The following is a 25731-nucleotide window of genomic DNA, read 5'->3' on the forward strand; positions in this document are numbered from 1 at the left end:
TGAGCTGCGGCTGGAAGGGAGGGCAGCCGGTGAGCATACAGTAGGTGCTGCCTGGGTGGGTGCTTTCCATAATTCTAAGGCCCCCTCAGCAGAATACAGGACCTCCGTGGGGTCTGTGGGGCCAGTTCCCCAGCTCTTCCTTCCGACTCTATCCTTGAGTGTGGGGCTGAACATGCCCCTCCACGCCTCTGCTCCTACCACCCTTCCCAGCCCACTCACCCAGTCCGTCTAGCCCAAGCCCCACTCCCCACAGTCCATACCTGACAGACCTTGCTGGTCAGTTTCGGGGCTACCTTTCACTGGACTGATCTGAGGCTGGGGTCAGTCCTAGGGAGCTCCACCTCCCAGCCCAGCAGGGACCCAGTAGATGCTGGCAAAGGCCCCTCCTCAGCTTCACTTTGAAGGGGGCAGAGGAACCTGGGCCTTTCTAATACTCTCAAATCTCTTTGACGGTCCCACAGCCCTCCCTGCAATGGCAGCTGACCTCATGGTCAACTCTTTTCTTAGCAAAGACTCTCAGCAGAAGCAGCTCTGAGTAAGGGAATGGGAAAAACCAGAGATGAGGGTAAAGCCAAGAAGCCAATGAGGTGCAGGGGTGAGAGTGGCATGCTGTCCGCCACTGGTGCTTTCAGTTCTCATGGGCTGTGAAGTTGTTGCTGGGTGCCCCTGCCCTACTTCAGGCTTCTGTTTTTTTGTTGGGGGCAGGGGTGGAGGGAGAGGGGACCAGAGCTGGCCCTTCTGGATCCATCCAGCCTGACCTCACACTGCCCATCCCTACCTTTACCAGCCTCAGATCATGGGGTTCCTTCAGGCCCAGACCCTCCCCCTATCCCACTGACCACCTGACCTGCTCCTATTTGGCCTTTGGATGCTCCGAGGATGCCAGAAACCTCTCTGTGATGCCTGGGCAATTGTCCAAACCTTGGCTCCTGCTTTCTTACTAGTAAAATGGAAACAATCCCATGCACTAACCTCCTAGGAAGGCTGAGCAGGGGAGTCCTGCAGGGCAGAGCTCTTAAAGGAATGCTAACCAGCCTGGTTCTCACTTGAAGAACTTTGGGAGTTTGGGGAATGAAGTAGGTCAATGAGGACAGATGTGCAGAAAGAAGGGCTTCTAGAGACGTGACCTTGAGCAGCGGGTGGGCTGGGTTTAGAAGGGAAGGGCACTGTATGAGCTACAGTAATGAGTTGGAGCCGAGTGAGGGAGGGGTCGGCAGGACACTCTCCCCCAAGAGTGCAGGGCTGGGTTGGCAAATTTCAGGCAGGGGGCTAGAAAGATCGGGTCAGGCCAGGGTAGAAGCTGCCCCAGTTTTGGCGGGCAAGATGCTAATGCCCAGAAAGGCATATGATGAAGGTTGTTAACGTGAGGGATATGGGGCCCAGGTTCTCAAGCACAAGCTAAAGGTGGAGCGGAAGCAGGAGGTGAGGGCAGCAGGGGTCAAGGGAGGGCGACAAGGACAACACAAAGACTTGACAGGACCCTTAATCTGGTGATGGGGCACAGGAAAGGATGGCTTCACAGTGGGTGATGTAGTTGGGGCTCGGGGACATGCCGGTGTCCACATGGAGGCTGCGGCCTCGCGGATGGAAGTGAGCCCACAGAGGCACAGGCCAGCAGGCATGAGCCAGGCTTAGAGACAGATGAGTGGACCCACTGGCAGGGCCAAGAGGTGAGTTGGCCTGGGGGGAGGAAGAAACCCAGTTCTAGTACCCAAATGCTTTTCATCTTCGGGGAAGAGTTTACTGCTCACTTGCACAACACTCTACCAGAACCAGCAAGTTCTGACCTGGGGCATTCTTCATGGAAAAGTTCTGGGCCAAGACCTCAAACAGTGGGCGCCGAGAGTCTGAGGGCAGACTCCTGGCCCTGGGGTCCCGTCCTCCAGGGCAACCCAGTCTAGCAGATAAATGACGACGCAGCAGGCTAGGTGCTGTATCAGCATGAACAGGACAAAGAGGGATTGTGGCAGCCGGAAGAGGGAGGACCTACAATGAGGAGCAGGTCTGGGACCTGGCCCTTCTTCCAGGGCATGACTTTTTAAAGTTGCCAGGTACAATTATAAGCTGGTATTCTGGGAGGGAGAGAGAAATGGCATGTTATTTATTTATTGCTCACAATGCCTGTTTCAGAAAAGGAGGAGGCCAGATTAAAACACAGGGACCAAGCCAGCCGAAGGGAGGGACTGCCCAGGAGAAGAAGGAACATTGAGTCTGAGGCACCTGCCAAGTAGCCCCAGAGGCTGGAAGACTGCAGCAAAAAATGCAGAACTCTTGTTATTCAGCATCTCTTTCTTGCATCCACTGCCAGGCAGAATCCCTTCAGGGAGAAAAGGGCCTGGAGTGGTACAAAGTTCTGGTCAGCCTTCAGGAGTCAGCCTTCTCATCTGCAAAATGGAAATAATCATACTGCTTCCTCCCAGAGCAACAGGCAGATTACTGGCATAGTCTATAAAAGGTACCCTTTAAATACAGCCCTCTGTCATGGTTACAAGCTTCCAGAAAGCTAGCCTGAACCAGCTAACCTGAGCTACTTAGTTAGAGGAGGGTGCCAATTAATTAGTTAAATAACAGGGTGTGGTGCTAATCACTGAATGTCCTTCAGATTTCTGGAGGAGCAAGAACCAAGGCTGGCAATCTCTTTCAATGGCCCTTGCAAACTAGCTCATCTCCCCAGGGTGACTCCCAGACCACTGGAGAACATCCTCTGACTGGATTCCAGCAGTCTCTCTAACACATGAAAGCAAAGGTGGAGCCCATTTCCAACCCCCTAACTGCTCTCCCAAGAACCTTCCTTCCCCTTCTTAGATGGCACAGCCCCATCAGTAACTGACACTCTCATTTTCCCATTTACCAGGAGTCCAGCTTCTCCCTCTCTTGCCTACTCTACCCCAAAGACTATCAAGCTCTTACGTCGACCCCAGGCTCTGGCCACAGCCCTCTGACCTGGATGACTGCTGTAGCCACAGAACCAGTCTCTCTGCCTCTTGCTTCTCTGTCTGTGTTTCAATCCAGTCCACACACCCAGGCAGGCATAACTTCCTAAACAACTTCCTAATCATGCCACACCCCTGTTAGGAACGGGTGGCATCTTCCCTACAACCTCCATGCTCTGCCCCCACACAGGGTGCTGCTGGGTGGATGAAGGAGGCCAGTTTCTTTGTTTCTATCTCTGGGAGAATACCAGTGTCTCTCACAGCTGCGGGGCAGAAAAAAGGTTAGGGGCTGTGTTCCTAGGGAGTCTGGGTGCTCAGCTGCCAAGTGCTCAGCAAGATATCCCAACCAGATCAGGAGCCCTCACACCTATGGGCCTCAATTCCCACCTCACCCCCCCAAGACTGTGCTCCTTCTCCAAGCCCAGAAAGAGAGAGACACAGCAGTGCCCCTCACCCCCAAAGACAGCACCAAAACCATCCTATCTCCTGAAGATGCCCAGGGCCCTGGGGACAAGTCTCTATTTTGCCCTTGACTTTGAGAAAGCCCCTGACTTCCAGGCCTCAGTAACCCAGAGCGGCAGGAGCAGGAGGCCGTGAGGAGTCAGAGATATAGACCTTGTGTACCAGAGTTCTCAGCATTGAGTTTATGTGAAGCACAACTAGATAATATGTCCCCCATGATCCTGCATCCAGAGTGTCAGCTTCATGAGAACGAGAACTTTGTTGTGTTTCCTGCTCAACACCTACAGCCCAGCCCAGCCCAGCCCAGCCCAGCCTGCCCCTGACGGACACCCATCTAATGAATGAATGCATTGCACTTGTCCCCTGACTAAAGCACCGTGACTTCAGGTATGTGGCTCTTGGCAAAATGGGAAAAGTTGTTTACACTGAGTGGCTGTTTACTGCTTGCTTACTTTTCTTTCTTTTATTCTCCATATAGACTTGTACACCTGGGCTCATTCATTCCACCAGCGAGTATTTACAGAGCCCAGAGGAGACAGAGACCAAGGAGTTCTCAGTCCAGGGAAGGAAGGAGGGTGGAGGAGACACATAACCAGATACCGGCAAGCAGAAAAAGAACTGATTTCCAAGACAGAACAAGGCACCAAGGGGCCAAGAGGCCAAGACAGCTGCTTCCCAACCCCCCTATCCATTTAGCAACTGTCTAATCTTGGACTTCTCAGATCTGGCAATCTTTAGAGGAGGATGGGAGGTTGCTTGGCCCCTGAAGCGGTGTCCAGCATGTTTGTTGACCTGCCCTGGGTCTCTGGAATTAATTAGGACCCTTGTGAACTCAATAGCTATTTACTGAGCGCCTACTTTGTGCAAGTACTACTTTAGGTACTGAGGTTCCAGTTAGGACACAGCAGACCTTTCTGCCCTGGGAAGCCCACATCTGAATGGCAGACAGACTATGAACAAGATAAGAGTGTGAGTAACATATAGTTTGTGAAAGATTGGTCAGTGTCAAGGAGCATAAACAAGGAGAGAGGGAGGTGGGATGTGTTGAAATGGGTTAAAATGTAAAATAAGTGGCCAGTGAGGGCCTTGCTGGGAAGGCCTTTTCAAGTCAAGACCTCAACAGCCTTGCTCAATGCCACCCCATCTGCAGCCCACACAGTCCTCAGGAGGCCGTGCCACCCTTCTCTGTTCTCTCTTTGCTCTTTCTTGGCCTGCTTTATACAAGGACGTCAGTGCTTGTCTGGGTCCCTGTCAACCTGCCCCACGTGACAGGGGCACCTGGAGGGCAGTACTGACACCGCAGTCATGCCGTCAATGACTGTCATTTTCCCTTGGTCTGTTCTAGTCCTGTTGCAACTTTCCTGAAAAGTCAGACAAGCTCATATCAAGGGTCAAAGAAAGAGAGGTGTTTGCAGTGAGAATAGGAAGCGACTGGCAGTGTGAGCCCACTGGTCACCATGGAAACCTAGGTGTCAGGCTCCCTGCCTGCCTCCCTGGGCCTGGAGATCAGCAGGTGAGCAGCACCAGGCTGGGTGTGTGAGCCATGCTGTTTCTCAAGAACAGGAAAGTCATCGGGTGACTAATACAAAATCTATTTACACTTGATTATCTCCTTCCTGTCTGGTAGGTAAGTCATTCTGGTAAATGATAGACCAGCAGGGGAACTCTGCACAGTCCATAACCAAGCCTGCTATCTGCCAGGCAGGAGGGAGTAAGCGCAGGTTTCAAAATCAGAAGCCCCAGGTTAGAAGCGCTGTGTGGCCGAGGCCAGCTTACACCCCTTCTGGGCCTCAAGTAGAAAGAGGATGCCAGGTCAAAAGCACTTCAAGAGATAAAGGTTGCGTCCTGACATTCTTCAGCAGGGTGGAAAGCTGTGACCATGACGACAGACTGACCTGCGATGACTCAGGGAGAGGACTGACCAGGGAGGAACACAGGGGCTCAGGAGGTCAGGGGCAGCTGCATGGGAGGGGAGTAAAGGAGTAGAGGCACGGTTTGGGAGCAGAGGTGTGCAAAGCAAGCCAGATGTAAAAAAACCTGGAGCACAGATGTTCTGGGAGTAGAGTCCACAGGCACTCTGGAGCTGGGAAGGACCTGGAGTCAGGGGACCGGAGAGAAAAACCCTTTAGTTCCCCAACTACCCAGAGGATAGTGGAAGTCCACGCTGCCTCCAACCAGGGGGCAGATGATCGTGAACAAGAGAATGGAGCTCTCAGAGAGGGTGTTCAGATTGGCCTTCCTGACACCCAGTCACAAATCAGGGCCTCTTCTCTGAGAGAACATGTTGGCCTTTAGGGCCTTCTTTCTGGAACTCAAGAGCAGTTGATCCAGGAAGGGCCTCTGGAGACTGACTGTCCAGGGGGTACAGCCCTGCAGCTCCCAGTCCTGTCAGCAGAGAGGGCAGTATGCCTGCTCCGGAGAGGGTGCCAGGGCCAGTTCTTCCTCACCATCCGGAAAGACCTGTGTTAAGTGCCTTGGGGAGGTGGGTGGGGCAGGACAGGATGAGGTGCAATCCAAAGCTGGGGAAGCCCAAAGTGACCAAAGAAAGAACTGAAAGGCTTATACAGATCTTCACGGTACCCAGCTAAGGAGGCAAAATTGACTTTCTAGAATGGAAAACAGAGGCCCAGAGAGGGAAAGCAACCTGTCCCAGATCACACAGCACCCCAGGGCAGAGCCAGAACAACAGTCCACATTTCCTGACTGCTTTCTCCTGAAATAGGTCACAACTGGAACAAAAAGAATTCAGTGCACACATCACCATTCTCTCAGAAATCACACTGCTACTGGAGGAGCCTGTGTCAGAGGAGGAGAAGATACAAAAGAACGTCCATTTTGGCCTTCGGAGTCACACAGAGCCTGCCTCTGGCACATGGAGTTAAAAAGGGCAGAAGGCAAGTTGTGAGTAAGGAAAAGGGCCAGGTCAGGACGAGGGGCTCTGTATGAAATGGCTTTCTTTTAATTTCTTCTTATTATGCCATAAAGTTGATTTAATAATAAAACATGCTAAGGACTTTTTAATGTGTAATTGCTTACATATTAAAAATTATATGAAAATGCTTTCAATTAATGCTTACATGATTCATCCTGTGAGGTGACACTCGGAACAATTTTACAAGGAATGTCGAGGGGTGGGGGAGTCGCAGCTAAAGAGAAGGCCAAAGTAATGATAACACTTCCAGGTATGATATCCAGTTATTTCTGTGAACCCTCTGGGAGTACAGGATGGGATGTGAGAATGTCTGGGCTGGAGGCAATGGTAGGGAGGGTGCTGCTTTTCCTGGTTTTGTCCCTTAACCTTTCTGGAACTCAGCGCTCTTGTCTGTAAAATGAGGAGGGTGAAGTATCTACACAGGCTCCTTGCGGGGGTTAAACTGTGCAAAGTGCTGGGAGCAGGGCTAGGCACACAGGCCCTCCCCCAACACCATCTTGCCGCCACCACCTTGGGCACCTCTGAGAATCCCTGGGGCTGGAGACCTAGAGAGCAAGGATTCCAGTTGAGAAATATTCTGTGCCTTTAGGCTAACAAGGAATTCACGATCCAATCAATCTTGACAAGCTCTTGCCCCATGAATTCTTCTATCATTATCCTATCAAAAGCCTCATCTCCTGACACTCCTCTCCTGCATGTCCTTGCCTTTGCTCAAGCTCTTCCCTGTGCTGTCAGACCCAGCTCTCACTCCCACGTGGGACAACTCCCCGACTCCCAGGAACAATCTCACGCAAATGCGCGAACCTTGTTCTTTCACCCCAGTGTTGGTGTTCCGTTTTACAAGGACCCTGCGGCCCTCAGTGACACATCTGATGCCCAAATGGCCTGAATTCGAACCCAGCACCCTCCCAATTCTATCAGTGGGTCTCCACGCATCCAAGACCTCAAGGCCAGGGTGCACTAGGGGGAGAGTAACAGAGGGGGTGCAAAGCAGGGTTTTGGGAGGTGGCAGCCCGATCCTATTGACTCAGTGTGGGTGGGGAGAGCGCCTGTTATATAGACTCTATCGCGGGAAGGAAACCCAGAAATGTTCTTTTTCTCATTTTATACACGAGGAAAATGAGGCCCAGATGACACTGGAAAGGCCAGAATGTGACCTCAAACAAGATGAGGAGGCGAAATAAGGCTGAAGAGTTGGCATCAGCTGAACTGGCACTGAGAAAAGAAGCCTCCAGCCCTAGCCAGATCCTCGCCTGTGTATTCAGAATAGGTCTCAGGCGCTGGCCTTGGGGGGCTGGTCCTGGGTGTCTGAGGAAGAGGCAGAGCACAGTGAATCATCATGTCTCTGGGATCAGGGTGATGGAGACCTCAGGGGGCACTGAAACTAAACTACCTTCATGCCATCTCCCAGCGGTGGCTGTCCTGCCTCAGCTGGGATTCTAGGGACAGGGAGCTCACAATTCGTAAGACAGTTTCCCAATTAATTAGTGATTGAATCAGATTAAGAAAAAAAAAAACCTCAAAAGAATGACGGTGATTATTAGCCTCAGTTTTCCTTCCTACAAAAAGGAAAGCTTGAGCTGGGTCAACAGCCTTTTCCAATAATTCCCACAGAATCCGAAGCTTCTAAGCTTTTAAGCAGCTCCATTTGGAGCTGCTTTTGGGGTAAGGAGGGCAATCAGAGAAGAAAGCAGGTTCGTGTATCCATGAGCACTTGGGGTATGAGCTGAACCTCCAGAACTAATTGCTGTGGGTGACAAAGTGGAGTGTGTGGAGAGGGTTAAGTTGAGGTACATAGAGGGAGAGAGATGGAGGTCCTCCGTGGTGATCATAACAGGGCTTTGGCTGTCAGCACCACTGGGTTGCCTTGAGCTAGTTCCTTAACCTCCCTGAGACTCGGTTTCTAAACTGGCAAAGCAGGCACCTACATTTCAAAGGGTGATGGAGAAGATCCAACAAGAACTCACCATCAACTGCTGTAAAGAAGCGTGAGAGAACTGACAGCTGTCTCCACTGTTGCTGCTGCTTTCTCTGAACCAGCATTCCACAGATAGGTTAAAAACACAAGCACACAATGTGCTGCCCAAGGTCAAGAGTTTGCAGCCAAAAACTCTATTAACTCCCTGTTCTGAAGCTACTGCTTTGCAGGGGGGTCTTGAGGTGCAGGGAACAAGCAGGTGGCAAGTGGCCAGGCCAGATCTGCTTGCCTCCAGCACCAGCAGAGACACTCTGTCTCAGGTTGAAAGGGCACGCTCTTTCCTGCAGCAAAGTTCTTGCTCTTCCCCGCAGCATCATTCTTATGTACTGCTGATGCCTGCCTTGTTCCTAGAAGTTAGGATAGAACATAAAATGTTCTATCCTCTAAAACAGGTCACCTTAAAAGGTTGAATGAAACTTTTTCTGTGCTACCCACCCCCAGCTCCACTGTCATCACCAGCATGAACCTCTATCTCCCACTTTCTCCTCCCCTCAGGAGCTTCACGTCAGCTCAATGAGCTGCTTCCTGGAACATTTACATGGTGCTGGCTCACCCTAGCCCACATCCCTGCCATCAGTCACTGCTGTGACGTTACACTCAAAGAATTCCAAGTTAAAGGGAGCTGTACCAAGGTCATTATAACCAGCAAACATCCCATTTAATCACCCATTACCTTAGAAATAAAAACTGTGGGTAAATTTGGGCCCAGCCTGGGGACTAGGAAGACAGCACAGAGCTGCAAATACAAGGATGCGTCTTCCATGGAGAGAATGCACGAGACCACAACAGTTCTTAATTAACTCAAACCATCCTGCCTTGGACCTGGCCCCATGGGTGTGCCTTAGAGAGAGTCTAAATCCCACAGGAGAATTCTACACAGTGAGATGACTACTCAATACTGAGCTCCAGAGCAACACCCAGGAGGAACTCTGGCTCTGTTCCAAAGACAACAGTCAGTGCAGAGGCTCCAGAGTTGGGGCTTCCAGAATGTGTTCTCTACCCACCCCTTCTGAGCCCCCACCAGTCCCCTGCCCCCATGTTCCGTGGATGCAGGTCTTAAACCCCTCCTTCTGCTTGTGTGATCCCAGGGAGGTGACTTATCCCTCACCTGTAAAATGAAACAACACTTTCTTGGAAGGGACATCACGAGGTTTAACAGGTGGGCATGTCAAAGGGCCTGGTATAGTGTTTGGCAGGGGCACCAGTCTCAGATGGCCCGTCCTTTCCTCCTGTCCTGGACAACCCAGCACCCAATCCAAACAAGACATTTCATTTGGTGCTGCACTCCAAAGACTGCCTGCAAAGCACAACCCACACTGGCCACCAACTTGCCAGGTGGCCATGAGCAAGTCCATCTCTCCCTAGCCTCGGTTTCCCCATTTGTAAATGAGGCTGTTGGGGTTGCACACCCCAAAGATCCTTTGCTGTCCTGACATCTGAATATGCCAGTATCCCAAAATCACTCCTGTAACCACCACTCCAGGACCCATGGCTGCTGAATGCAAGACTGGTTGGAGCTGCAGGGGTCACAGCTTCCACTGCCTGCCCCAAGAACTGCACTCCACCCGGTGCTCCTGCAGAGCCTGCCTTTTACCCAGCCTGGTGGAGGTGATGGGTGTGGTGGGAGAGCCATGAAGTGCAGACCCCACCAGCAGACCCATTTCCTGAGCAGTTGGAGGACAGCAGGCTGCCTCCCCTGGGAGGAAAGTCCTAAACAGACTTTCAATTCTTTCTTACTCATTCCAGAAGCTGCTTTGCCAGATTAGAAAGAGGGAATAAGCATGAGGCCAGAAATCTGGCCTAAGTCCCTCTGGTCTCTCTGGTCCCTCTAGTTGATAGCTCCCTGCCTCACTCAGCCATTCACAAAATGGTCAAGCATTCTGGAGGCCACATCGATGGCCAAAGAAACTGCTTTCCAAAGCAACATGAGGCAGAGGGTCATGCGACAGGGCCTGGACCCAATTGTCCCTCAAGGTCACCACAGTCTTATGAACTAAAGTTCAGCACAAGCCCAGCACACACTAAGTACTTAGTAAATGTTGCTTCTTTCCTTCCTTCTTCTAATTCAAGAGGAATCTAGAAAGTGCTCAAAGACATGAAAACCAAATAAATAGTAAGAAGACATGGAAGCAGCCTAAGTGCCCATGGGATGTGCCTCCCTGTGTGTGTGCAGACAGAATCTTGTCATTTGCCACAACATGAATGGAGGACATTATGCTAAGTGAGTCAGAAAAAGAAACACTGTATGATCGTACTTGTATGTGGACTCAAAAACAAAAAACCCCAGTAATAAATCAAACCAAGCTCACAGATACAGAGAACAGACTGATGGCTGCCAGAGGCGGGGGTGGCCTGAGGTCAGTGAAATGAGTGAAGAGGGTCAAAGGTATATATTTCCAGTTATGAAATAAATAACTCCTGGAGATAAAATGTACAGCATGGGCCTAGACTACGGGTAATTATCCTGCATTGTATATTTGAAAGATGCTAAGAGAGCAGATCTTAAACTTTCTCATCACAAGAAAACACAATTGTAACTATGTGTGGTAACAGATTAGTCTTACTGTGGTGATCATTTCCACAACTTACACAAATATTGAATCATTGTTCCCCTAAAACTAGATGTTATATGCCTGGTCTATTTTAATTAAGCAATAGTTTAAAAATGAATAAACACAGAACAGGATCACAGAAGGCGGCATCTGTATCCCCAAACCCAAGACATATAAGGCACACATTTACTAGGTCTCAAAATTTGGAGGGGCGCCAAGCTTGCTCCTGGCCACCCTCCTGTACTCTGCAGCACACCATCTGCCTGGTGCCAGGTCAGAGGGCACCAACCATACAGCTGCTCTTTTGTCTCTGAACCAGGTCTCCTAAGCCAGGAGGATCCACAAAAGGGGTGCCCTCTGCAATTTATCATCTCCCCAGTGACCCTGCCCTTGCAGGAAGTCTGTCCAAGATTACCATTCACTCCTTAAAGCTGTTCCAAGCATTACTGTGGTGAAAAGAGGTCACAAAGATACTGTATACCTATCAACATTCTTCTGGGTCCCACACAATTGCTCTGTCCAGGTTTTGTCATCCCGGTAGACAGCCAAAGAAGGAAAGCCCTGTGCAAAGAGCAAGGCTCTTTATGCTGCTTCCAGCCCCAAAACAAAGATATCTGAGTATGCAGTGACGGCTGATTTTGTCCTTAATGATTACCCATCCTAATAGGTAATGAAAGCAAGGTGACTCAACCTGCTTCTTGGATTGCCTGGGCCGTTAGGAAGTTCCAAGTTTTCTATCTCAAATCCTCTTCAGTCAGAAATTGTTGATAGAACTCCTTCGACTCCCCATTCACCCCTTAGTCCCCATCTTGGTTCACCGTACCTGGTACCCTGGTATCTGGACGTTCATTGGAGTCTGCCAGACTCTCTTTGGTGTAGCTGAAACATGAGTTCACCAACTGTGGTGAAGATTTAACAGAGTGCTGCCCCTAGCCGCCACACTAAGGCTGACTGGGGGGGTGCCCAGGAATGCCATTTCCACCTCCCGGCTGAGTTGTGGAACCCTGTGCCAGCCTCTTGGCTTACCTGTCATGATCCTCTGGGCCTCGTAGGGCTCCATGTAGCCGGCACTCTCCCCCTTTCCCGATTTGCTCTTGAGATCATTCTTGGCATCAAAGGGATCTGAGTAGTCATCGGCGATGGTCACCTGCAGGGAGGAAGATGGCGGGGGTGTGAGTCCACCTTTAGCTTTCTTCCTCACTTCTCTTCACAGACAGGCTTTGCTCTGACAAACAAACTGAGCTTGTGCTAGGTGAGCAAGGTGGAGGAGGAGGAGGCAGGAAGCAGAGCTGGCACCTGCCCTCAGGGAGCACCGATTCTTATAGGGGCAACAAAGGGACCATACTCAGGGGAGGGCCCTCTGAGCCCCTGCGTGTAGCTTGGCCACTCCGGACACAATGAAGTGAGAACAGGACACCCAGGTGGAGATGCTGAGGCAAGAACCCAGAGGGTGTCTTTGGGATATGTGAGCTGCTCAATTTAATGGAACAGAAATGGAAGAAAGTTGGAAAGGAGGTTGCAGAAAGCCTAGAAATGCTGACATGCTCCAGGAGCTGGCTGAGGCATAGAAGAGCTTGTCTAGAGATAATTATGTTCAGCCTCCCATTTTCCCCCAATCTGGAACACAACCATGCCTTGGGTAATCAGACAACAATTCGGTGAGATCAACGCACTGCAAAGATGACTGGGGCTCCAGACAGGCCCAAGGAGAACACAAAGGCGGCTCAGGTCAGAAAGGGCCTCTTCAACAGAGAAATGGGTCCACAGAGGACTGGGGCTCAACCAGACAGTCTGCCAGATCTTCTGCCTCTCGGGTCCTTCCTGACTCCCTCACTTGTCTCTATTCCAGAAAATAGCCCCATCCTCTGCCAAGAGAGAAGTTCCACAATAAACAGAGAGCGAGTTGCCTGGAGGTGGCTGCAAGGATAGGGAGGGTTGTTGGAATCTGGGATTTCCAACACTTTAGAGACAAATTATACGTTTTCCCCGGAGAGGGTGAAACTTCCAGGAGGTTGACTAAACATGGCACTTCTTCCTAACCTTCAAGAAGGGTGCATTTACCAGAAGGGAAATGCAGGAACCTGCTCCCCTTCTGCGCACCTTAGCTCTACCACAAAGTCCAGGGACATTCTCTGTCCTTTGGGCCACACATCAGGCAAAGGGCGAATTTGTAGCCTCCTAGCCAGGCCACCCACCTGCTTCTCCCGGGCAGGGGCAAGTTAGCATTTCCCTCAACCCTTGGGGTTACAGGAATTGTTATTTAAATTGTGGGTTTAATTAGAAACCACAGGAGCCTCCTCTCTTTCCCCCAGCTCCTGGAATGTAAGGCATTTGAGGGGCCTATAAACCCAGGGGAAGGGAAAATCCCCCCTTTGTCTGCCTGGTAAATGGACGCTTGTGGCAGCAGCCTGGCTGGGTTAGTGAGTGACCTGAAGCTGCTGCTGGGAATGTGATGTCCCCAGAGAGGCAGCAGTCCTGCCACCGGCGTGTGACAGGGGGTGGGGTGGCAGGGGCAAGGTGGGAGGGACAGAACACACAACACTGCTCCCCAAAACAAGAGCAAGCCTATCACTGAACAACCCAAGGTGGGTGCCCATCATCCGAGCATGCGCCCAGCCCACCACTGCCTGCCGCCTTCACAGCCTCCAAGGGCAGGATCTGAATCCCAGCGGGGGTGCTACCAGATGCTGACATTGTAATCGTGGCCTTTCTTGAGACTCACTGAGCTCAAATGACACCAGGCAGGGAGAAGATGGGGGGTGGGGGAGAGCTGGGCCTGGAGATGTCTTTCATTTGATAGTTCTACTCTACCATTTGCAGAACGCATTAGGGAGAAAATTATACACGTGAACCACTGTCAAACAGAAAAGCTCAGACGCTGCGATCTGGTGTAAGGTTTTATGTCTGAGAGTTCAAGGGAATAGAAGTCCAAATGGAGAAAATGATGAACCTGCTGTGGATGACATCTAATCTCATTGCTCTCGTCCTGGCCTTCATTACTGTCTTTTCTCAACACCAGCATCTCCTATTTATTTTGCAGTGTGGAAGGGAGCGAATATATTTCCCAAAAAATCATGGGGGGGGGGCAGTTTTGTTGTGGGGCGGGGGCAGGAAGGGAGAAGGGCTGCAGGCTCCATAATCTAGAAATCAACATTCCAGCTCCTCTCTGAAGTGCTCAGTAATTTGCAAACACGGAGGCTTGCAGGATATAAACCAAATCTTTGTTCGCCCTGGGACGGGAGCTCTGGGAGGGCTTCGATTCAGCAGGCGCTATCTGTATTTTCTAATTAAAATGAGATCTGAGCTCGGGCTGTCACGGGTCCCCAACTGCCTGCCCTGCTTACTTCCGTTTCAATAAGAATTTACAAATCCTAAAACCAGGAAAAGCCTCTGGTCTCTGCTGACATATGGTTCCAGTTATACCTGCTGACAGTTGAAAATCCTTCCGTTTAAAAAAAAAGTTTAGATTCTGTTAGTTTAAGAAGCAAATCGGAAGGTTCCTAAAATGTATATTTAATCAATTTGCTTTCAAACTTCAAAGTGAGGTTGATGGAGGGGAGGGAATTTGAGGTTTGAGCAACCTGAAACTCAGCAAACACTCACTGAGCTGTCTGACCTTTTGCAAAATCACGTCCTAGTTTTAGGAGTAAAAATTTAACCAGGTGTCAGGAGAGTTGAGTGGGCAGTTAACCGAGCACCCTGCAAAGTGCCATGGGCCCAGCCACAAGCACTGGGCAGTGCGACCACTGTCCAAGTCGCCCAGTTGAGCAGGCCAAGGGGAGGGGGTTTTGAGTGGCTTTTCTGAGTTAAAAGAAAGGAAATGCGTATCCGCAGATGTGGGCTTGTATTCCTGCTGGAGTTGCTTCTGCTTGGGTTTAAAATGGTTCAGTTAGCGGATAAGTTCCTCAAATCTAATTGAACAATCAGACCCAAAGGGAGCCATGTGGGACTGCTCTGCAGTCCACTTGCCACACAAGCGTTCCTCGATTCTCACTTTGGATTGGCTAAGACTTGACAGGGCACGGGACCCCTTCATGTGGCCTGCTCATAGTCAGGAAGGGAGGTGCAGATGTGAGAGGAACCCCGGCGGTCCTACCACTTCACCACAGATTTGAGCAGCATCCAATGGGGGGAAGGGACGGTGGCGCTGTAGGGTGGCAGCCGACCCAGCAGGCTACCCAGAAGGCACCTTTTCTTTCCTGGCCTCCTGGGATAGATGTGCACTGGCTCATCTCTGCAAAAGGAGCCCAGCTGTGGCTAAACCCCATGTAATAGGGTGGTCCCCAGGAAAGGGGGAGGTTAACACCCACACACAGCTTTTTTTGCTTTTGAGCAAAACTAAAGAACCCAGGTCAGTCAAGGATCCCTAAAGGACTTTCACACTCAAAAAGCAGCAAAACTGGGGGACTCTGGGAGACCTGCTCCACCTTCCCCTTGATTTGCACATGACCCACTGCAGCCCAGAGGGTTCTAGCATTCCACCACGCCCACTGATTCTCTGACAAGGACTAGGAGCTGGCTAGGGGGTGGGAGTTGGCTCCACATGGCTCCTTTCTGATACACACACTCTGCTGGGTGGAACTCAGTCCCTCCCTTCCAACAGTCCCAGGCCTGGGTATTTTTATCTTGGGGATTTAGCTTTGTGATAGGAAGTAGTCTTCCTGTTCACCCTGAAGGAAAGTACTGGAGCGAGGCATGTCCCACCCAGTCACACTTCCACAGGCACCAGTGAGAGTACCAGGGCTTCCAAGAGGTGGCTGCACCTGTGTGGGGAACTGGGTCCTCTCCACAACCTCTCGGTGCAAAGGTAAACTGGTAGTCACTTTGTAGGACAACTTTTGACAGAATCTCTTAGAATCAAAACATGTACAGGGATTGAAGCAGCACTTTCACTTCTCAGTGTTTATTCCCAAATGTGCACCTGGAAACATGGGCAAAGATGCTCATTAGCCAAGCAGTAATGAAAACTGTGCTCAACTGCTATATCTGTCAGCTGGGGAACTGCTAAATAAATAGTGCCGATTCTACACTGCGGAATATTATACAGCAGATTGAAAAAGGAAGGCAAACGCTCTAGCTGTGCTAATATTGTTCTCTATGACATAGTCTTGAATGGAGAGTGAGTTGTAGAATGACGAATACAACATGACACCAATTTATGAAAAACAAAACAAACCTGTATTTCTATGTAAAGAAAAGGAAATATGCATCCCAAACTGAGCCCCGGAGGAGGGACTGGGATTGGGTGATTAGAAGAAATCTAAGAAGATCTGTCTGTAATATTACCACATTTTTTGAAAAAGTTATTAGTATATGCAAACTTTTAATTTATTTTTATTCTTATTTTAATATTTTATTTTATATAATTCTTACATCATTTTTCATTTTTGCACAATGTATGCATTTTCATTTTGGTTATATTCCCCATACAATTCCCACCCCCCCTTATTTTGACCCTAATGCTTCCCTGCCCCACCTCCCCACCCCTCGCAGTGTGTCTCTGGTCCATAGTTGCTTGTTGATTTTGATTTTTACTTTGTATTAATTAGTCTTTTTTCTGGTCCCTTATTTAGGCTTTCTAAATTCCTACTATGAGACCATCCAATATTTTTCTTTTTCTTTCTGACTTATTTCGCTGAGCATGATCCCTTCCAGCTCCATCCATGTTGCTGCAAACTGCATGTGTTTATCTTTTTTGATTGCTGAGTAATATTCCATGGTGTACATGTACCACATCTTCTTGATCCAGTCATGTATTTTTGGGCATTTGGGTTGTTTCCATAGCTTAGCTATTGTAAACAGTGCTGCTATAAACATAGGGGTGCAGGTGCCCTTTGGAATTACTGTTTCTGTGTCCTTTGGGTAAATACCTAGGAGTGGAATTGCTGGATCATATGGAAGCTCTATGTTTAGTAGGTCAAGAAATCTCCACACAGCTCTCCATAGTGGTTGGACCAGTTAATATATGCAAACTTTTTAAATGCTCTCTTCATAGAGAGTAGATAGATAAAACTGTTTCCCAAACTTTCCTGAAGACAGGAATGGCCTGGAACGCCTGTTCAAAAGAGACCGGTTCCTAGCCCCAAATACTCTATTTAATAAGCAACCCAGGTGATTCTTATCAGAAAAGTTTGGGAAACAGGAAGCTAGAGCCAGCCCCTCCGCCACCAGGCTAAAGCTAAGCCTCCAGATATTTCTCTGGAATTTCACTTTTCCCAGGTATTTCTCAGCCCTGTTCATTAAAGTGAAGCAAGAGGCCTATGTAAATGCAGCTCTCTTGCTTTCTTCCCTGGGGGTCAACTGAAAGAAGAGATGACCCAACATGTCTTGGACCATCTCCAGAACTTAAGACGCGGAGCTAATGGCATCCTCCGTGCAATCCTGAGGGTTGGCCCCAGATTGAGCAACAAGGCCTGTGCAGGGCTCTGCAGGCAAGACCCTGCCCTACCCCACAAGGGGAGCCAGGCCTGACAACGGTCTTGGTTTCTGAGGATGGGCAAGGCTCTCAGTTCAAGAGCAGAGACCCTTCCAGGACAAGTTCACCAGGCCCTTGGCAGCTCTCCAGGATGAACGCCTGGCTCTACCAAAGGGTTGAAAGGACCACTGAGAACAGTCACTGCTGATATGCAAGGGGCATCCCTGCTAACATCACTCAAACCGGCTACAAGGGAGGGATAAGAGACAGAGCAGCTGCCGCCTTCCAGGGGTGGGTAACCCATACTGTCCCCCAATGGCCCACCACAGGCACCTCCTATGAGCTTCCCACATGCTCTGCTGTTTGTGGGAACAGGCAGTGTCAGGGCTGCCCCAGCTCAACCACCTGCTGAATGAGGCAATACAAGTCTCCCATTTTGTGCTGCTCTCCTCTCCCAGGAAAGTGAAGGCGGCACCCCATGTCATCCTGGGTCCTTTCCAGGCCTATGATTTCTTTGTGCTCTACCCCAAAGCAAGCTACACATGGGGAATGTTCTATGTGGTCCCAGTCTAACCATTTCCTTGTCAATTTGCCATTAAGATGTACAATTAGTTTTCATGGCAGTTTTGGGGACCTCAATCTCTTAAGGAATCTGATAATTGAGGAGGTTGTGGCTCCTCCCACATTTGTATACACTCAGAGCATTGGGCATATCTCAGAAAGACCCTGTGCTCAGGTTAAGCCCCCTGCATTCAAGTCACTTTCAAGAACAGGCAAGATGAGACATATGCACTCTCTTTTCCATAGCGAGGAGGTGGGGGCTGGACTAAGAGGCGCTGGCTCTATGCCTGTCTATTACCTGGCAGGCATTATTCACCTGGGGACCCTAGCCCCAAACACATTCTCAGTTCTCTCTTGCTCCTCCCAGAGACTACTTTGCCAGAACGGGAAGAAGGGAATGAGCACAAGGGTCTGCCCTCCAGAAATATGGCTTAAGTCCCTCTGGTCAATAGCTCCCTGCCTCAGTCAGTCTTCCCCAAGACGGTCAAGTATTCTGGAGGCCACACTGAGGGCCAGAGAACTGCTTTCTATGAAGAGGGAGTGGGGGGCAACAACATGATGCAGAGGGTCACCTGGTTGTGACTAGCCTGTCATTCCACTGTGCAGGGGGCACTGTGAGATGAGGACAGCCAGGGGTGCTCGATAGCTTAAGACCCAGGAACCACACAGCCCTCTGGAGCAGAGGTAACCCAGCCCTCTTCCTTATTCTGGGGGTCAGGAGAGGGTCCCTGAGGATTAGCCAAGGGTGTGGGGGGCAGTAGTAGCAGCAGTAGCGGCCAGGCGTCTGCATGCCACTGTCCCCCATCAAGCGGCAGGGCAGGCTGGAGTCCTCGCCCTCCTGTGGACCCCACAGCGAGGCCTAGCACAGAGACTATGTTGCTATGCTGACCAAGAGAGGGGCACTCAGGAAACAGGGGTTGGGGGTTCAGGAGAGGGCTTTAAATGACATGGGGTCTGCCTGGGGAAGAGACTAATAGGCAGATGTTCTGCACAGACACAGCAACTACCTAGAAGCCAGTTGAGTGAGTCAGGAACAGCATCTCACAAAGAAGGGACCTGCTGCCCGGGAGCAGGGGAACTTGGTGTTAGGGAGTCAGAGCAGAAGGTATGAGGTGGGCATCTGCCTTGGATGGAAGTCAGCTGCCTGCCTGTGTTGTCTCCTGAGCCCAGTCAGCAGCCTCACGGCAGAACTCTGCTTTCAGGAATGCTTAGGTGGGTGGGCATTTGCAGAACCTCCAGTGTGACCAAGGCAGGCCAGGTTTTCAAAGCCTCAAGGCTGGCCAGTGGCCGCTGGGCTGCAGCAGCTGCCAGGAGCGGTGCAAATACAGAGAGCAGAAAGGACACAGCCAGCCAGGGACGGTGTAGGGAAGTGGCGCTCGGAGCTGGTTTTACTACACCTGGGCTGGGTAACTCTGGGCAACCTGCTTCATCTCTGGGGCAAAATTGTTTCTCGGCTTCACAAGAATACTGTGAGCAGTCAACAATGAGATGACTTAGGGACGAGTCAATAGTTTATAAAGAAAAGGCTATGGTGGCACCTGCTGGGTGCTCAGAATCGAGCCAGGTGCTGTGGTCTCTGTCCACGAGAAGCTGAAAAGCCAGTGGGGAAGATGAGACAAAGACAAAACCCCAAGTTAAGGCCCCAGTGATTACACAGGGAAAATTGGCTGCAATTAGGCCTGACAACAGCTGTCATATTTTTCAACCACAAAAACAAGAATGCTTGTGAATGATCCTTTTCCCCCTTTTTCTGCTTTGAGTAGGATGCCCCTCCTAATCAGGGCACCTGGCCAAGAGGTGGAGAACCTGAGGGGACCCTCAGCCAAGTGGCCTGTGGGCTGCGAGGGAGAAGTGTGTCTCAGGCCCATGTGCTGGTTCAGAGGGGCCCATAGAACCAAGTTGTGACCCCACACGGGGGCTGAGGGGATGCCCCACGCCGAGACATGAACAAACATCCCCTGTTCGTTTCTACCTGGCCTTAACTTTGACCATCACAGACCAACTCTCCTTACAGATACAGCAATAAATCATTTTTGACCCGGTAAGGAAATTCATTTAGGGAAGATTAATTAGCTACATTCACAACTTCAGTCGTACTCCTGGAAATCAGTTGGAGGGGCGGGCACTTCTCCACACCCACCTAGGACTGTCGATCCCTAACGCTAAGGTCTGATGCAGCCACGCAGACACCTCAAAGTTCTAAGGTGCCTCTTTCACACATGGAGGTCAACTGCTCTGCCCCCGAAACCTCCGGTTGCGGGGAGCTCACGACCTCACCCTTCAGTCATTTGGGATGATCACCACTGCTCCAGCTTCTTCCTCGGGCAGCCTGTCTGCCTTCATCTCTTTGTGCGAAACGTGGGAGCCACAGAGAATGCAACAGACCAGCTAGTTCCCTGCCCCGATTGTCAGGAGGCAAGGGGTGTTTCAAGTGGTCTCCACTGGTCTTTCCAGTCCTGCCCCTCCCACGCCACAGCTGCTTGCCTAGACACCTGCAGGCTCCAACTTGTTAGGAAAAATGCATTCCAAATTACAGCCTCTGTCAGCTCCTCAGGTCCTGCTTGCTCGGCCTCTCTCCCAGCCCGCCCCTCTCTTTCTCCCTCTCTCTCACACCTTCCTTCAGATGAACCCCTGTGGAGAAGGCGGTGGGTCCTGGGTGGGAGGCCGCTGGAGTGGAGCCCAGCCCGGCCCTGTTTACCCCAAAACCTTGCTGTTAAGTGGTAAGAACCGGCTTTTCAGCATCTCTCAAGCAGTGGGAGGTTCTATTTTGAACTCAGAAATAGCTCAATCCTAGAATTTCTTAACTGCTTTCAATCAGGGCCTATGGACAGTGAGAATTCAATGTGTCCCTCCCGAAGATAGAAGAACCAGGAGTCTGCAGAGTCTTTATACTTGAGGTTAGAGCTGTAAGGGCTTTGGGAGATGTTCTAGTACAGAGGGTTGCAGTCTAGTCCAATGATTTTCCAACTTATACATATGTGACTTGCACAAAGGAAATTTCACCTGAAACCTCACCGAGCAGAGCTATCTATAGTCTGAAGCTATGAACCCATGGGGGGAGAGGAGGTCCTGAAGGCAGTAAAGATCCAGAAGCAGGTAACCAGACCCAAATTTCTTAACTCCTTGGTTCCCACTGTTTGTGTAACACCTGCATGGCAGATGATCTCAATTTCCAGGGCATACCCACCACAACCACCCACCAGAAAAAACTTGCTGTTAAGTGCCTCTCACAAGGACCACCACTTATTCCTGCAGACAGGTCCCTGTGGGAGGCAGGCCACAAGCCAGGCTTGGTGTATAAGGGGGTCCCTCCTGGGCCTCCCTTAGCTCTCCTGCAAGCCCTTCAACTTCTCCCACCTTCCCAAAGGGTTCTTTCTCCCAAGCTTCTTTCTGCTCAAGGGGAACAAGTGCTCCTCCTGGGGCTTGGAGCCACTGCTTATAAAATGCTCTTAAGGCCAGACCTGGGTGAAGATTTTCTTCTTTTTTCCCTTTCAGGGCAGTCAGAACTAAAAGGGTAAGAGAATGTATCATCGGGGCAGGGACACGGGCGCCAGAGGGCTCCGCAACTCATTTACTGCTCTATGCCTCAGCTTCCTCATTCATAAAATGACAACAGGGTGAGGACTGAATGAGCCAATATTAGTGGTTGCTTGAAAGGAGTCCTGGCCCACAGCAAGTGCTCAATAAAATGTCAGGTGTGATTATCTTCTCAACCCCTCTCAGCTTAACTCCTTTGGCAGCCTGAGGAAGGAATCCCTCTTCCTCTGGAGGTGGAAACCGAGGCTGGAGAGGGGAAGGGTCTTGCAGAGGCCACCTGGGTATCCAGTAACAGAACTCTCATGAGCAGGGTGACAAAACTGGATTCCCACCATATCCCAAGCACAGGAGAACCCAAGACATCTGGTGACCTATGTGTGTATAGCCTGCCGGCTTCAAAACGGGTTGCACACAGCTGAATTTGAGTCATTTTTCTATGCCTGATAGGATGGCCCAGTCACTGCTCCTGTCCCAAGAAAGAATGGGGAATACCTGTGAGGCTTTCTCACGGTAACAGAGGCTCTGTACAGTAAAAACAACTCCTCTATGTGCTCACAGGAAAAGTATGTAAAGCAAAATGACAAAGCCTTGAAGCTAAAGGCCTTTCCTGAGGGCTACAGAGCCTTTAAAATCCAGACACCGGTGCCTCATGCAGGACCAGGGACAGCCAGGCGGTCTCTCCTGCCAGTGAGTACTCCCGCAGGCTGTGCTCAGGGCTGTTTGAAGAAAAGGAGCTCAGGCCTGGTGCAGCCCATATGACCAGGGCTCAGCACATTTTAATCACCAGCAACGGTGTCACAGGACCCATACTAAGTGAAGGGTCGTTTCTCTCCAAATGGGGTCCATTAGGATGATTCATGCACGTTTCCAACAAGGGAGCTGGAAACAAACCGGAACATCTTTCAGACACAAGCAGCACTGAACTGCTGCCTTCCCCCAAAGTCACTGACTGTTTAATGAGGCCACGCAGCATTGGCCATAATTATCACCATCATATTTGAGGGTTGCCCATTAGATTCAGTTTAATAGCAGGTGCTTAATAAATGTTGATTCACTTTTTATTTTACTTTTTAAATTTTTTTTTATTGAAGTAACATTGTAATATAATTTTATACAGGCTTCAGGAATCCATCATTATAAATCAACGTCTGTATATACTACATCCTGTTCACCACAAAAAGCCCAATTCCAACCTTCACCTTCGTTTTTTAAAATACTGCTCAAATCCTCCAGCAACCAGACTCTATTAACTCTGGGTTAAGAAACTTTCCCTGAACCCCAAAGCATTTTTTCTCTTATGTTCTCAGCACCTTCTAATGTACAGGAAATGAGTAGGGACAGAGCTTGCACTGTCACATCTGTCTGTAATGACGTCTGTGGCGTGGTCACACTTACCGTGTGTTTAGGTGTCAGTTCTGATGCAGAGGTGAGCAAACACAGGCCTGTTCCCCTGCCCTCATGGAGCTTTCAGCCCCATTGGGGAGGACCCTGTCCACTGGTTCACCTCCCTGGGGAGGACAGCCAGTTAAGGGTGGGAGCAACTCAGCCAGCATAAGCCAAGTGAGGAGTAAGTGTATAGGGAAGCTCCTTCATTCCCTGTCCTGAATCATAGCCACGGGTAGGCCTGCTGCTTTGCTGCATCTGGGAGGCAGATTCCAGAGCTGTTTCCCTCTCTTCTGTACCCAGCCCTGGTACACAGTAGGGCCAGCAAGGTATGCTGGGCAGGAGCAAGGGCAGTTGGGGATATACAGGGTGCTGCTGGATTCAGAGACCAAGCTTCAGTGTCTTCTGTCTTCTCACCAGCTGTGGGGTTCTCAGCATGTTGAACCTTCTCTTAGCTGGCGCTTCCCCACCTTTACTGGGAAAATGAGGAATGTGTGCACACCTAGCCTATGCACCTGCCCCTGGACACAAAGATCCACGAACGCAAGAGGACATGGAGCTTGGTTTGTTTCTTCCAGATACGCTATAAAGTCAGATGTGTACACTCTACCATAGCCAGTGGGCAGGGGCAAAAGGGCTGTAGTCTGCCCCAAACCAAAAAAAATCAGGGAAGCAAAGTCCAGTGAGGGCACTGACCGGCAGCCATGGCCAGTGAACCCTGGCCAGTTACATCAGCCCTTTTATCTGCCCAGTCCAGGCTCTTCCACCAGCTACTTCTCCCTTTAGAGAGCAAAAGGGAGGCCTAACCTGGGCCACTGCGACAGGTGACACCAGGCCCACTGGTTCTCAAAGATGTGCAGTCTCCCTCCCCTGAGATACACGACCATCAGAGCAAACACCTCTGCAGGGAGAGAGCAGAACAAGCCCAGATGAACACCATCTGCCTTGCCCACTTTCTACAGGTTATGAGAGGTCTTACCCTCTGGCTTCTTACTCTAACTCAAGCTTCCTTACAGAGGACCATGAAGAACAGAGGAAATGCTCTAAGTGGAGAAAGGGAGTTCCAGGCTTCACCAATTCTGACATTTATGGTGCCCAAGTCAGCTTCATGGATGTATGGTCTGTGCAGTCACAGAGGCTCCTGACCTTGGTTCAATGCTCTGTTGTCACCACCAAGATGGTATTCGTAGTATCTAAATAAGGGTCCCTGTACATTCTTATTCTGCACTGATTTGGGCCGACAAATTATGTAGCCGATCCTGCTGGTCCTCCACATCCAGAAGTTACCATGGAGGGTTTAGGACTTAAGCTCGAATCCTCTCTTTTCTCCAGCTGGGCACCATCAGCCAAGTCACACTCTCTGTCTGTACCTCAGTTTCCCCATCTGTAAAATGGAAAGGGTAAAGTGGGTCCTTGGGGCCGGAAGTCTGGATTTCGTAGACCACAAAAGCAAAAGGAAACCCCTGCCATTGTCCTCACCAATATTTTACAGAGAACAATAACAAACAGAAAATCAAGAATTAAAGAAGCACAGCCCTTAACAAATCTAGCTTCAAAAAATACTCCCTAACTTTTCATTTTTCTAATTTTAATGGCAATTGTTATGCTTTGAAGGAAAGCACTGGACTGCATGGGCGGGACAACATTATTAAAAAAAAAAAAAAAATCAAGCCGCCTTTGGTTTTCAATGGTCTGATATACGTCCAACTCTGAAGGGCACCACCAGCAGCTCATCCCTCCTGTTCCAGGTTCCCTCACAGTCCAAGGGCACATTCTGGATCACCACTGAGGACCTGTCTCTATGAAACACCAACAAAGCACTTGACAGCAGCCTCATGAATCAGGCATGTAATGGCCCTTATTTATTAATGCACAGTGTAAAATCCCCTTCCAAATGGAAGGTCATAAATCAGTTGCCACCGGAAACATTCTGTCCTTAAACGGAGGCAAAGGTATCTTGAACGGAATCCCAGACTTATCAATTTCAAAAGAGCAAACTTTGATCTGCTGCTGCTGTGTAAATCAAGTGATTGGCCCCTTGCTGATAAGGCGGCTGTCACAAGACATCCCCAGCTCTCCACTGCTTCCTTCCTCCACACAACCCTGCCAGACAGGACTCACAGGGACTGACTTCTGGAGACTAGGGAGATGTGGTGCCAGGACCTGAGAACCTTACAGCAGACCCTCCGACAGCCTGAGAGTGGACACTGACGACGAAAGGAGTGCCTATTATGTGCCAGGCACCTGACCACTGCTATGCAGTGTTTTATCTCATCTCCCAAATTCTTCATTTTCAGATGAGAACACTGAAGTTCAGAGAGGTTTAGTAATTTCCCCAAGGTTCAGTAATTTACACAAGGCAGTGTAGGTTTCAACCTGGATCAGCCTCTGGCCCAAATCTGCTTCTTCTATGCCACCCATGGCCAGCTGTATACAGTTCCTAATACCTTGGGATCCTTCCCGACAGCAAGAGGAAATCTCTGAAGGGAGCTTGAAAGGAAGAAGGGGAAGCACTGCCAATTTGGCTCGGCTGTGCCAACCCCAGGCAAGGGCCAGCCCTGACACTCCCTTAGTCAGCTGGGTGCTGGAAGTCTCCCTTCCTCTTCCTCAGCTGCCCTGTAACTGGAACACACCTGCAACCTGCCCAGGCCACACCTGGGGAAGCAGTCACTTCCGCCTGCAGCATGGCTCTTGTGTATGTGCACGGCTTCTGGCAACTACCTCCTTCCCTCCTCTACTGGCCTCATCCTTTGGCCTGGGGATTCCTGCCTCCTCCTCCTCCCCCAGCCCAGCACCAAAAGCAGCGCCGCACACAGCAGGCAGTGTTCTTATGCTAGAGGGAATGAGCCCCAATGCTGTTCCAATGTCCACAGCCCCTGAGAAGCAGTGGAGAGGCCCAGGGCCCTGTCCCTACCCCCAAGCCCCTGCGCATGGAAGCCTCACCGAGCACAGGAGGGGACTGAGAGCTGCAAGGTGAA

The 25731-nt window shown here is 50.3% G+C and overlaps 1 protein-coding gene across 1 annotated transcript in view; it reads right to left on the reverse strand.

Moving 5' to 3' along the window:
- SHB (SH2 domain containing adaptor protein B) overlaps positions 1 to 25731 on the reverse strand; it is a 135458-nt gene that overhangs the window by 75870 nt on the left and 33857 nt on the right. The window contains exon 2 of the mRNA XM_037494646.2: positions 11884 to 12004. Within this exon, the coding sequence (XP_037350543.1) occupies positions 11884 to 12004 (121 nt within the window). The remainder of the gene's footprint in view (positions 1 to 11883; positions 12005 to 25731) is intronic.

This window comes from Talpa occidentalis, unplaced genomic scaffold (assembly GCF_014898055.3).
Source record: "Talpa occidentalis isolate TD23 unplaced genomic scaffold, MPIMG_talOcc4v2.1 talOcc4.7, whole genome shotgun sequence".
NCBI classification, from domain to species: domain Eukaryota; kingdom Metazoa; phylum Chordata; class Mammalia; order Eulipotyphla; family Talpidae; genus Talpa; species Talpa occidentalis.